The sequence below is a fragment of the Fistularia commersonii genome, chromosome 10 (genome assembly GCF_037954325.1).
Source record: "Fistularia commersonii isolate RoL2024-O1a breed Wild chromosome 10, RoL_Fcom_v1.0, whole genome shotgun sequence".
Taxonomy (NCBI): domain Eukaryota; kingdom Metazoa; phylum Chordata; class Actinopteri; order Syngnathiformes; family Fistulariidae; genus Fistularia; species Fistularia commersonii.
The window spans coordinates 17165582-17179092 of record NC_141293.1 but is presented as its reverse complement, the minus strand read 5'-3'; the positions used below and the strand labels follow the sequence as shown (position 1 = coordinate 17179092).

General features: G+C 39.3%; 1 protein-coding gene across 1 annotated transcript in view; it reads left to right on the top strand.

Annotated features, from left to right (window-relative positions):
• Positions 1-13227, top strand: part of gsg1l (gsg1-like) — a 40081-nt gene extending 26854 nt beyond the window's left edge. The window contains exons 4-5 of the mRNA XM_086154485.1: positions 8497-8608; positions 10961-13227. Coding sequence (XP_086010611.1) covers positions 8497-8608; positions 10961-11327 — 479 coding nt within the window. The 3' untranslated portion in view covers positions 11328-13227. The remainder of the gene's footprint in view (positions 1-8496; positions 8609-10960) is intronic.
• The last annotated feature ends 284 nt before the right edge of the window (positions 13228-13511 follow it).

Here is a 13511-nt window from a genome sequence, read left to right as displayed (position 1 = left end):
AAATTGCATTCATTGATCTGCATCGGGAAAGATTTTAAAAATCATATTCAATATTATGTATTCTTACAAAAGATGATCATACAAAATATGATATATAATCTTACCCAATATGGATTAACTCACAAGAAACCTTTTTTTTTCAAAGTGATACACAGATTCAAGGCCAATAAAACCCCATTCATTTCCATTTTGGTCTTGAAATTTCCTTATCGTGGGAATATTAAATGCACATTCAATTCTGTTTTTTTTTATATTTTGTTGTGAGCGAATTCAGTTGCCAGCTTTGAGTTTCAGTGCCAGTATCAATTCATTGTTACAGATTGTGTAATCCAGATATTCTTATAATTTTAATGTTCACAACAAGAGTGGGCAAGTTCAATATAGCTGAATTTACATGTAGTTTTTCAGCTTTACAGGAGCTCTTCATTGAGATATAACCCCTTTTAGGCCTGAATTCTATGGCAGAAGTATGACCCAAATACTATAACATATAACATATGATAATAATAATACAGGCTACCAATTAAGCCTGTTTATTTATCTGATAATGTGCTAGTGGCAGTAAGTTGAAGCAATGAATGAAAAGGAATGAGCCAAACAAAGGGGGAAGAAGGCTTCAAAAGGTAGCCTGGGTACTAGTCAACCGTCAAGAACGGCAGAACCAGTAAAAGGTTGGGTCACGCTTGAGCTTGACAAGCAGAACCCTTTTCCTGGCGCACTCCTTTCTGATGGGGGAGAAAAGCCTTGCAGAAGATGTAGGCAGTGGCCTCTCAAACTGAAGACTTCATCTTGGGCAACAGTGTCTTTGGATGCTTTGGGTTTCCTGTCAGGAACGAAAAAGTTTGCATGTAAGCTTGTTTGTTGACTTCCAGCCTGGAGTCTAACGTGCCAGAAGCTTGGAAGCTGTAGCCTAGTGGCATATCTGAATACAAGTGAGAAACTCTAAGAAAGTGAGATGTATTAGCATCTGGTTAAAGCATGGGGCAATTGTAAGATAGCAGATATTGTCATTCACCATATGTTAAACATAACAAAAGAATCATGCAAGATCAACTCATGACAAAATCCAAGGCAGGCATAGGGAGGAAGGAAAAAAAAAAGCTTTCAATAAAGAAACATGAAGAGAATATCGTGGAGAAAACTAAAGCAGCTGCTTGAGAAAGAAGAAAAAAAAGGCAATACCTGACAAACACCAGCATGGAGGAGCAACAAATTCCCAATTTCATTATTAGCTCAAAAGCTGCGAAAATGTAATTTCCATTGCAGCTCTACCCCAACTAATAGGAATTTGGATCCTCTCCATTTTGAAAAGGAAGTTGTATGGTCCATTCGATGCCATGGCGACACAGTTGTTAGCGCTTCGGGCTCAAAACAAGACACGAAGAACGGCCTTTTTGTGTCGACTGAATGTCCCCCCCTTTTCAGTCCGCCGTTCTACTGTCCGAAAAATGCAGTAGATTAATTAAATCGCCAAGACAGGTGGCAATCACGGTTAGTGTTTTTGCCTCACAGCATGAAGTCCCTTGGTTTGATTCTCTAAAGGGGTCTTTTTGTGTGGAGTTAACATGTTCTCCCGGTGTCTACAGACTTTTTGCATATTTTGAAAGTCTTTTCATTGTGGTTTTTAATCATAATTACACCAGCTGATTGTTACCATTGCTTTAACAGCAGTGTGTTTGATAGGCTACTTGAGCTGGTTGTGACAGAAGAGTAATGGGCAGGAAATAACAGGATCACCAAAATCACACTCTTTGACTTGCATGATGGAAGTAGTTTTGATTTTTACAATGTACATTGTTTGGGGCATTTCTTTAAGTAGTTAGATTACTTTCATCTGTATTCTTAGTAATGCATTGAGAGAATTTTGTACACGTTTTTTTATAGCACGGATGATGGTCAAACTGATGTTTAATGAATTTTTCAAAACCATTCGTGCTGAATGGAGCAATGAACACTGAATAAAACAAAAGGCGACCGAGTACCTCAGTCAGAACTTGAATCAATAAATTATACTTCCCTTGTCCTTGCAAATTATAATTAACAAATGAAAAAAACACTGTGTGCATCAATTAAAGGACAATGGCCTCCAAATTTAACAAGGGCTTCTTGGCATTTAAACATGCAGACTGTTCACAAGTCCATCTCTGTCAACAGTATTTTTTCACTCTTTCAGTTCATCCATTATCTACCTCTCAATCTGCAGTTAGAGTCGCAGGGATGCCGAAGCCTCTCCCGCCTGTCATTGGGCGAGAGGTCCGGTATGCCCTGGACTGGTCGCCAGTTGATCGCAGGGCAGAGAAAATTACATTTCTCAAAAATATGTCACCAGTCTTGAGGTTTCTCCTTGAATGATGCCAATGCTGCATGGTAGCTTTGTTGAAAAGGTACTTCTTGTCCCAACAGCACCATAGCTGCTCTGCAGTGGTGCGGTGCCACCTCTTTCAAACATATATGCCCGTATGGACTTGCCAGGTGGTGGTAAGGCAGTAATAAACTTCAGTTTGTGTGGAGATGGATTTTTTTGGACCCTGGTAGCCACAAATGTGCGGAACTGCTCTGCCAGAGTGCAGATGTATGCTTCAACCACCTCGGAGTCGATCAAGAAAGACTCTTCAAACCTAGCACATCTCGGCTCCTCCATCGGTATCCTGCAAACGATACTTTAGAAAAATGTTGCTGTTAGTTCCAATCGAGGAATGGTGAGGACCTCGATGGGTGACTTTACCATGGCGAAGGTGCAGTGAATCCAGGCAGAGAAAATTACATTTCTCAAAAATATGTCACCAGTCTTGAGGTTTCTCCTTGAATGATCCCAATGCTGCATGGTAGCTTTGTTGAAAAGGTACTTCTTGTTCCAACAGCACCATAGCTGCTCTGCAGTGGTGCGGTGCCACCTCTTTCAAACATATATGCCCGTATGGACTTGCCAGGTGGTGGTAAGGCAGTAATAAACTTGAGTCCCATGTATGCGCACTGATCATATTTGTTCATGCTGGCATCAGAAAAAAGAATGCACTTTGGTTTTGACAAACAATTCCAAATTTGGGGGAAGCATACAAGTGATTTATACTAACTAACTTTCTTCAGGTTGACAAATTCATTTTCTATTGCTTCATCCACGGCCTTTGTCTATCGTGTAGTGGATGATGAATGGCCACTGATGAATGGCCTTTGAGTTTGATACTAAAAACAGATTCTATATGCCATTAAATTCCTTGGGTTCATTCTATTGGCAAATCACTAAATGTGTGTTACAAACACTGCATGCTCTGATGGTGGCTGCTCTTCATGACAGCCTTGCCTTTGGATATGAATTTGTACAGATGAAGACCGTACTTGGCACACAGGTCCTGCATTTACTTCACAAGCTGGATGGCAATTTCTGTGTTTTCGACACTTGTGATACTATCATCGACGTAAAAACCTCCCATTATGAATTTTGACCTTAATGGTTGGACGTGCAGGAACCCATAGTTAAGACAAACAGGAGAAGATGCAGCCCTGAATATGTGCATATTCTTCGGTACTCCTGTGGCGTTGAGCTCCCCGTCTTCTCTTGCCACCTTCTGCAAAAGTGCGTTTGACCCATGTGTTCGTTGAATGACTTGATTGACAGATTTTCTTTTTTCTGTCTTGCACAATTATCTTTGTTTAGATATGTCAGGTGTTTTCTTTGGCAAGTGTCACAGTAATGGTGGTGATGACAGTCCCTGGCATAGTGACCCATTTTCATGAATCCATACCATGGCCTGTTTCCTTTCAGAAATTGTTGACACTCCTGGAGAACCTTTCACGAACTCAGGAAAGCAATAGAGTTGCACTTCCTTCTGCAGATTTTGGACTTTCATTTGAGTGTGAAGAGCTGTGACCTGTTCAGGCCCCTCTGATTTTGTTTTTCTGTGGATGCTTCAGAGGAATGTAGGGAACGGAAAGATATAGTCGAGTTGTGGGCAACACCCGCTTTCAATGACATGAAGGCTACAAACTCTTGGTATCCGGGGGAATTCATTCCTGACATTAACCTGCCCGTCGCAGCAAGATGCTGGCTAATAAGGCAAATGTTGGACTGATTTCTAGATTCTGCTTGCAGTTGTATTTGGAGACCTAACACATGAAATATTGCATCTCGGCAGACATTCAAGGAGTCAAAGAAACCCCTGAGTCCTTCAACATCCTTCGGTTGACCACCCAATAAGTTTATCTCTGAAAACTTTCTGCAAACTGAATGGCAAACTTGAGGTAGAAAAGTTTATCAGCAGCGAAAATGTTTCTCTGATGTGGTTGCCATCAAATCCAAATAGTTCTGGTGTTGTTAGTCTGTTATCTGTTATATTGTCTCCGATAGCTTAAGGGAGAAGAACAACATCCGTTTGTGTCGACTGTGTCGGTGCATCGGAAGGAGAAAGTATACAAGTGGTATGTGGAGAGGTTGCCGTAACACTGGGAGAAAGATTGGCACATGGAGACACGTTACCTTGTGTGATGGGATTAGAGACCACAATCTGGGTGCAAGGAATGAAAGTTAGTTGCAGCAAGACAGAATATATGTGTGTGAATGAGAGGAACTCGGGTGGAACGGTGAGGCTGCAGGGAGTGGAGATCAAGAAGCTGGTGGATTTCAGGTACTTGGGGTCAACAGTCCAAAGCTCCATCTAGTAAACAGGAGCAAACAGTGGCAGCTGGGTATCGGTTGCTCAATATCTACCGGAAATCTGCACCACTCCTTCGATGACTTCAAACTGCAAATGCACTGTCAGTAAAGCAGGAAAATATTAAGACGTGCCTCAGATGTACATAGTATATTTAACACTTCAAGAATGTGTCAAGCCATTTAAAGCTACATTTTCATTGTGTTTCAGAATGAGCCAAAGGAAGGCACCTGGTTCAAAAACCACGTGGGCCTAACAGTGATTATTTATTCAAAGAAAATAAATTTTTTCGCTCTCATTGCAGACTTAGCCTCAGACAATATCAGGAGTTTGTCTCGCGGACTCCAAGGAGCTGCTTTTGTGGACCTCAAAAAAGTATATGACAGGGTGCCAAGACAGGAGCTCTAACCGAGGAGGAAATCTGAAGTGGCAGAGAAGTATGTTAGACTGGTGCGAGACTTGTATGCTAGCTCTTAGACAGTGGTGCGGTGTGCTGTCGGGGTAACAGAGAAGTTCAAGGTGGAGGTGGAACTCCGTCAGGGATCAGCTCTGAGCCCCTTCTTGTTCACAATGGTGATGGACAGGGTGACAGATGAGGTCAGACAGGAATCCCCATGGACGATGATGTTTGCAGATGACATTGTTATCTGTAGCGAGAGCAGAGAATGGGTTGAGGAAAATCTAAAGAGGTGGCGATATGCTCGAGAAAGGAGAGGACTGAAAGTTAGTCGCAGCAAGACAGAGTAAATGTGTTTGTGAATGAGAGGAACTCAGGTGGAACAATGAGGCTACAGGCAGTGGAGATCAAGAAGCTGAAGGATTTCAGGTACTTAGGGTCAACAGTCCAGAGCAACGGAGAGTGTGGAAAAGAGGTAAAGAGACGGGTCCAAGCAGGTTGGAATGGTTGGAGAAAAGTGTCAGGGGTACGAAGAGATAGAAGACTATTGAGAAGGTCAGAGAAGCCAGACTGAGATGGTTCGGTCATGTACAGAGCAGGAATACAGAATATATTTTATGAGTTATGGATGTAAGAGAGGATATGAAGGTAGTTGGTGTGAGAGAGGAGGATGCAGAGAATAGGGTTAGATGGAGAAGGTTGATTCACTGAAGGGAAAAGCCGAAAGAAGAAGAAGAAGAAACTGGGTCTCCTTTTCTTGTCTGCCTGAATTCACTGCATCTCCTGCCTTTGAGCCTCTATTTTCCTCCTTTTGTTTTCCTCTTCAAGCAGCACATCGTCCTCAGCCTCTTCAGCCGCTAGATTGGCCGCTGCATTTGCAGTTTGGCTGAAACCAGAGAGGCCTCGCTCCGATAACCGGAGTGGATTCTTGTATGTGAGGTAGAGGATCCATATATGGACGGGGGATAATCATGACGAAGTAGGTCAAGAAGGTGTCATTTTTTTTTCTTCAGAGTCTAAATCTTAATTAATACCTGATATTTTTTAGAGGCAATCTGTATAATATCTGTCACCGCTTTGCCTTCATCAATCTGTCATCTTAAATTTGTTGATGGTGTGACACAACTTCGGATCCTAACATATATTTCCAAAACATTCTCCTTTTCTTTCTTTATTCAAACGCAAGTTAAGATACCATCGGACTCAGTGGAATATCTGATTTTAGCTGATTACGTGCTTTGCGGGCTTGTAGTTTCCATTGGTCATGCAAACATGCAAGCCTACTCTCCTTTTTTTTGTCGCCACGCCCCTTTTGAAATGCCAAAATTTTATTTTATTTTATTACACCGCCAAGTCGAGTGTCTTAAGTCTTTCTTCATACTCTCAAATCAGTTCCAAAAAATAGAAAAATTGTTTTATCTCATAAACAGCCTGACCTTATCACACTCTCAAGTTCTTGTAAATATAATTCGATTACCTCTAACAAAGTCTTGAAACACCAAAAAACTATCCAGCAAGTATTGAAACAGCAAAACTTAACATATTTTTTTTTAATTTGGTGGCCTGTGATGGAGATAAATACCCGCTCTTATATCACTAATGAGCCTAAAATGTTCATTAGCGCTTGAATATTTATTTCTGGGTGGAGTTTGCATGTTCTTTTCGTATCTGCCTGGGTTTCCTCTGGGTTCTCCGGTTTCCTGCCACAGTCCAAAAACATCCAGCAGGTTAAATGAAAAAAAAAAGGGAAAAATAAGTGAGTGAATGGTCGTCTGTCTAAATATGTTTAGACCAGTTAAGGCTGGACGGATGAATATTTATCATTTTACGCTCCTTTCGTATGGAATTCCCAGGTCTCTTAGGATTGCCATTTAACTCTGGCCTTCGCCAGAATAATGGTCACTTTCAACCTGATATAAGAAACACAGCGCATTAATAAATGTAAAATGTCTTCCAAATTGTTCCAAATTCAAATGTTTGTACTTTTTAAGACATTAAAACACTTGATAGCCTTAACTTTGACACTTTATTTTTTATTGTGTTTCTTATTCTCCCTCCTTCCTACTATTATCTATTATTGTTATGTTTCGCTTGAAACTCTGGCACAACAATTTCCTTCGGGATAAATAAAGTTGTTCTTATCTTATCTTAAATTCAGCAAGAGCTGCATAGCATTTTAGTTAGCGGATATTGGCATCGTCAATCAGAAACAGGAAACTTATATATGTAAATGAATAAGATGAAAATAGCAAACCATAACATAAATTCACTTGCTCTTTTCAACTGAGCTGCTATATTTGTAAGAAAATATGTTCTGACCTGACAAGTTGCCAACCACCAATGATACTCTGCACAATAAAAGTTTAAGATGAAATAGAGTTAATCGTGACAAAAGCAAACAAATGATGCTTCGTCAAGTGAAGAATTGCTTTTGTTAATTATTCCCTTAAGATCTTGCCTTGGTTTGTTTTTGGTATTTTCTTTTCTAATTAACATAAAAAGTACCACTATTTGTCTCATCTGGTAATAGCAAAATTCTCCGAATGCTCACCTGTTTTCTTTTTGTTAAATCACAACATCGTGATAAAACAATTTTCAAGCAATTTCCTGAAAATTAGCAGCTGCCTAAGATTAAAAAAAAAAAAAAACAATAAAAAAAAAATAAAAGGATTTATTTGAGAAATTTAAAACCCACACCACCCAAAAAAGCTTCAAAATTGAAATTCTGGAAAACTAAAGGTCATTTGATAGAATAAGTTTATTTAAAACAAGCTTCAGGTAGCAGGCTGTTTGGACAAACGTCACGTAATATAGATTAGTGTGATAAAGATGGTTAATGGATTATTAATGGATAAATCAAGAGTGATGACAGGAAAGAGAGAAGGATGAGAAGCCATAAAGAGGGAAATAAAAAAAAGGGGCAGAAAGGGAAACATAAGAAAGATGCCATCATGATAAAGCAGAAAATCAGACAGGAGACAGAAAAAGACATACTAACAAAACAAAAAAGCATTAAAATTTAGTTTTATAAGAGTCCACAAAACTAGGTTAGTGTCCATAATGAGCGGGCTGATATCCTGTGCATTTCTTAAGAGTATAAATAAGATGATTAATCCAAACCAGTCCAATATAAAGAGAAAATAAAATCATCTGAAAATGATTTTAAAAAGATGAAAAAGTTTTTTTTTTTTTAAATGTATATATTTTACACTTAACATCTTACATATTTTTAGTATTTTTTTTTATAATTATTGTGATGTTTTCTGTATATCCACACACTGTATATCCACACACTTGTCCAAGGAACTTGTGTGTGTGTGTGTGTGTGTGTGTGTGTGTGTGTGTGTGTGTGTGTGTGTGTGTGTGTGTGTGTGTGTGTGTGTGTGTGTGTGTGTGTGTGTGTGTGTGTGTGTGTGTGTGTGTGTGTGTGTGTGTGTGTGTGTATTTTAGGTCTTCTGGGGATGGTGGCCCACATGATGTACACTCAGGTGTTTCAGATCACTGTCAGCCTGGGTCCTGAAGACTGGAGGCCTCATAGTTGGGACTATGGCTGGTCTTTCTGGTCAGTACACACACACACACACACACACACACACACATGCAAACACACTGCAAGGTCATGTAAATGTCTTATTTTGACCCAAGTAATGAAAAAACAAGAATGACAATATGTTATATGTTTTCTGCAAAAAAAAAAAAATCTGTAAAATGATTTATGTTTTTACTGGTTGTTCACAAACTTCCATTAATGTCCCATTAATTTGAGTCGTTTTTTTTTTGATTAAGTGGTGTTTTTGTTTATTTCATGTTTGTTGACCTCTTTTTGAAGATTGTAAGAATAAGAATAAGAAAAACTTTATTTATTCTGAGGGAAATTGTTGTGCCAGAGTTTTGAGTAAAACATAACAATAATAGATAATAGTAGGAAATTGTATAAACAGTTTGTATAAACAGTAGTGATCAGTGATCAGTAGCTTTTTAGAAAGAAAAGATGTAAATTGAGCAGGATGTAGTGAGAAATTGCACAATAAGATTTATTAACAAAAAAAAAATCACCTCACTGTTTATAAGAATACAAACATTACCACGAAGGGCAGAGGCCCACGTTAGAAGTGACAATATGATAAGTCATTGGATATTCAATAAAAGTATATACAGTATAGTTAATACAGTTAATTGTAACTACGCTTTTGTTTTGGGTTGACTACCACTTACGTGAATTCCTGGATTTACATTATATGTAATTTTACAGTTTATGATGAATATAAAAAAATACTAGTGTCTGACATAAATAAATTAATTCCTACCAATTCCTGAGTTTATTTTTTTAATTCAGGGTGACCTTTTCATTATTCAATTTTTTGCAATATTTCCAGCGGCTGCATGAAATTTAATATTATTAAATTATATATTTTTATGGCGCACAGTGTCCAGTTCTACACAAATGCACTCTCCAATCTCGACAATTCTGTTATACACCGAATATATTTATAGCTAATGCTCTTTATAAATGTGCCCTTTTCAATCCATACTGAAGAAAAATAATCTGCTGTTAACCTGATTTTTTTTCATTTTAGGATTGGCCACAGAGGGCCACTAAAAATCCAAAAGCAAAAATCATCACATAATTCGAAGAACGCAATAATGATTTTTTTTTTTTTGTTGTTTTTACTATCGTCAATCTTCCAAAGAATAATCAAGTAAAAACCCCTCTAATTTAGGAAGATCAAATTATGCATCTTTTAATGTGAAATGCATGTGTGAATACATATTTATACGACCATTGGGACAAAAGGAAGTGTTTAATTCCAAAGCTTGGATTGTCACAAGAGATTTTGTCAGCTGTGGAAAGCGAGGGTTCGGTCAAAAATAAGGAAGATGAAAACAAACAGATTGCAAGAGCACAAGTTGTCAGTGTACGCCAGACATTCTGGCACGGTATTAAAGGAAACGCAAGAGGCGCAGATCAAAGGTGGGTTTTATTTTTTCCTCATTATCTGGTGAAAATTTTAGGTTTAAAAAATTCATTTGATAATTTGATCAAATTGTGAAAAATATGCCATGAGTAACATGGTATAAAATGACCAGTGAAAATCAGAATGTAAGAAACAACATCAGAAATAGTGTTGAATAAACCACGAATAATAGAGCTAAAAATTACTCGCAAAAAAAAAAACTCAATCGAGAAAATGGTTTTAACAATATATTAGCAACTAAATCTGTTTCTTCTCCACCTGCAGCCATTATGGGTTGACAAAGCAGATATTAAACAGACACAACTATATTTCTGTTCGCAGCTCGATAGTATGCTTCTCCTTGCTAATACAATAGCCCGCTCTCTGACTATCCAATCAGAGGGTGTGAATACTCTGACGTTGCTGTAGCCTGCTAGAAGGCTTTGATGTCGCCAAATCAAAATCTGATTGGTTGAAGCAACAGCGTCATCAACACTTATTTTTGGGGGGCTAAAGGGCTAGCAGAACTGATTGTGCTGCCCCCCCCAGGCAGATTTCTTTGACTTTGACCCTACCTAGCAACAGATGATGGCTGAAATGTGATTGGTTAAATGCTTAAATATGAAAATGCATGTGTGGAAGCCGCACGACCAGGGGAAAAGCTATGAAAGGAAGTGAACAGACCATTTGGAATTATTTAATAAGTATTCATGGACAAAATATTATTAACATCTGTGATTCAGATATTTTTGTTGGCCAGCAGTGAAGGCCTTGAAGGCCCTGACGGCCCGCCGCTGGTAAATTGTAAGAACAAACCATTTTTATACATAACAAGAACATGAAATTCCTTATTGTTAGAGTTCTAGATTTTAAGATGGTATCAGTGATGTAGAAACTAGAGGACAGGGGCTGTTTCCTCCACACATCATTAACATCATCCACTATTTCTCTCCATCCAGCATGGCGTGGGGTTCCTTCACCTGCTGCATGGCTGCCTCTGTCACCACCCTCAACTCCTACACCAAAACAGTGATCGAGTTCCGCCACAAGCGCAAGCTCTTTGAGCAGGGCTTACGTGAGGAGCAGAACTACCTGGACCAGGAGGCTTTCCACTACTTCCGGGATCGCTCGCTCCAGTCCATCTCCAGCACTGTGGAGGTATACCCCGGCCATGGCGGGCCCAGAGCCGGATTACTCGTGGGGGCGCCGGGGTCCGGTCAAGGACCGGGTTTGGGGTCTGGCCCGGGACGGGGAAAGATGAGAACCACCTCGGCGCCCTTAGACCTCGGGGAAAACACAGACTCGCTGGGGGAGGAGCAGTGCTGAGTCGTCAGCCGAGTGGCGTGAGGCAAACTGGTTCTGTATACCTGAACCAAGCATTTCAACAGATAAGACATTTCTGCTTGACTCAAAGAGGAGAAAAGACCGGAATAATTACTGGGATAAAGGCAAATTCACTTTTAATATATAAACAGTTTGTGTGTGTGTGTATATATATATTACATACATATACATATACATATACATATACATACCGTAATTTCCGGACTATTGAGCGCACCTCAATATAAGCCGCTAGTTGATCGGACAAAAACCGTCAAAGTCGTCTTCTTCGGTGTCGGAGTTGAACGGACTCAGAATTTCCCGGTCATTTCATCGATCTGATGTGACGAGGATTAACGTTTTAGCGGCGTGAAGTTCGTTAGCGTCCCCCACCCAAAAAAGTCCATATATTAGCCGCATCGTTGTTTACGTGAAAAAAGTCGCGGCTTATCGTCCGGGAATTACGGTATACATACAAAGAAAACATACACATCAGTGACGTGCGGTGAGGTTCATGGCTGGTGAGGCACTGACATCATCATTTACAAACATATGAACCCTACAGAGTAGCTTATTCACCATTTTATTGGCAGCAGTTGACGTTTTTTGTTTAAAATATCATATCAGGTATTCTTTGCGTATACAAACTGTAGCATAGAAAAAAAGCACATGTAAGAAAAACGTTATTATCTGTTACCTTTACTTATAGGTGAAGTCCATGCGCCGCTCCTTCTGAAGAAAAGCATCGATAACTTGCTTGTAGAGGTCTTTCATTTCTTTCTTCAGTTTTAAAAGTCTCTCAGTCTCAATGGAAATCGCTGATCGTTCCGTTCCGACTGTATGTTTTGAATCTTTTCGGTGCTGAGAATGACCGATCCGCCGATGCTGTCGTAGCCAGAACGGTGACCACAGGCCGGAGCAACTTTGTTGCCTCAGAAACAGTTTGAATGAGATCCTTCTGGACCAAAAAGTTGAGAAGCTGCCCAGGAGATTTACATTCATCCCTCACCGTTTGTGAGCTATACAGCCCGATGAGATCGGGAAAAAATAACCGGATGGCTGCACTTGACTTGCTAACTGTTAAATGTAGCTTGCTATTGCTAATTCTATTATTCTGTAGCCGAGTAGTAAGAAGGATCCCTGGGATCAGCGCTGCCCCCTACCATGAGGCACCGTCACTGCGTGCCTCACTTGATGTCTCTTTGCAGTCGTTTTATGAGAAACACGTTCCAGTTGTTGACAAAAAATATAAGACACATCAGCTAAACAATGCAAATTTAGTTCATATATTAAAAGTGTTTTTTTTAATAGTGACATCCACAGAGACAAAAATATGGTCTCAGTGCGTAGCATGCTAGCACAGTTAGCAGAATCATTGCGCAATCCGTCGTTGGCTCAGCTGGTTGCAGCTTCAACGCACGTCTCCTCTTCATATTTGAATGGTAAATGTGAATTTTTTTTCAGCGATTTGGAAAATAAATAACTAAAAATGGTGAAGTTTAGTGGAAAATAACCTTATAGTACAAATCACTGAATAAATATAACCATTTAATTTATATTTTCATTTTGCATTTTTTTCTTACCATGATGACAGGTGAGGCCCAGCCTCCCCTGCCTCTACCAACTGCACGTCACTGATACACATATAAATATACATACACATTCACATATACATATACACACATACATATATACATTTATACTGTATATACATATATGACATAAAAACAATCAGTATGATGTCTGGGATCTTTGAGTGAGATCTGTACATTTTGTTTGGACAGAAAACTTGAGTTTTTTAGCGTATTATGAGGTGCTACATGTAATATTTAGTCTTGAGAATGGAAAGCTTGTTGCATTTGCGGAACAGCTGCCAGAAGAGATGATTACAGTATCTTAATGAATAATAAAGACAGTTTGGTACTAATAGTTTGATTCCTCCAGTTTGAACCAGTGAATGACTTGCTGCTGTTTTGTGTTTTGTCTTTGGCAAGGTTTGTTTAGAAATTGAACGTTTTTAGATTGCAAAAATGTTTGCGTCGGACGATTTTGACACTGATCGGAAATCTACTGACTTTCTTGGGCTGTGTCTTCAAAATTGCAGACGGTATGCAAAATTTGCAAAGATGGCATCTCAAACATCAGGAAAATAACGCATGTCTTAAGGTGACGTCAGTACCAAACGCA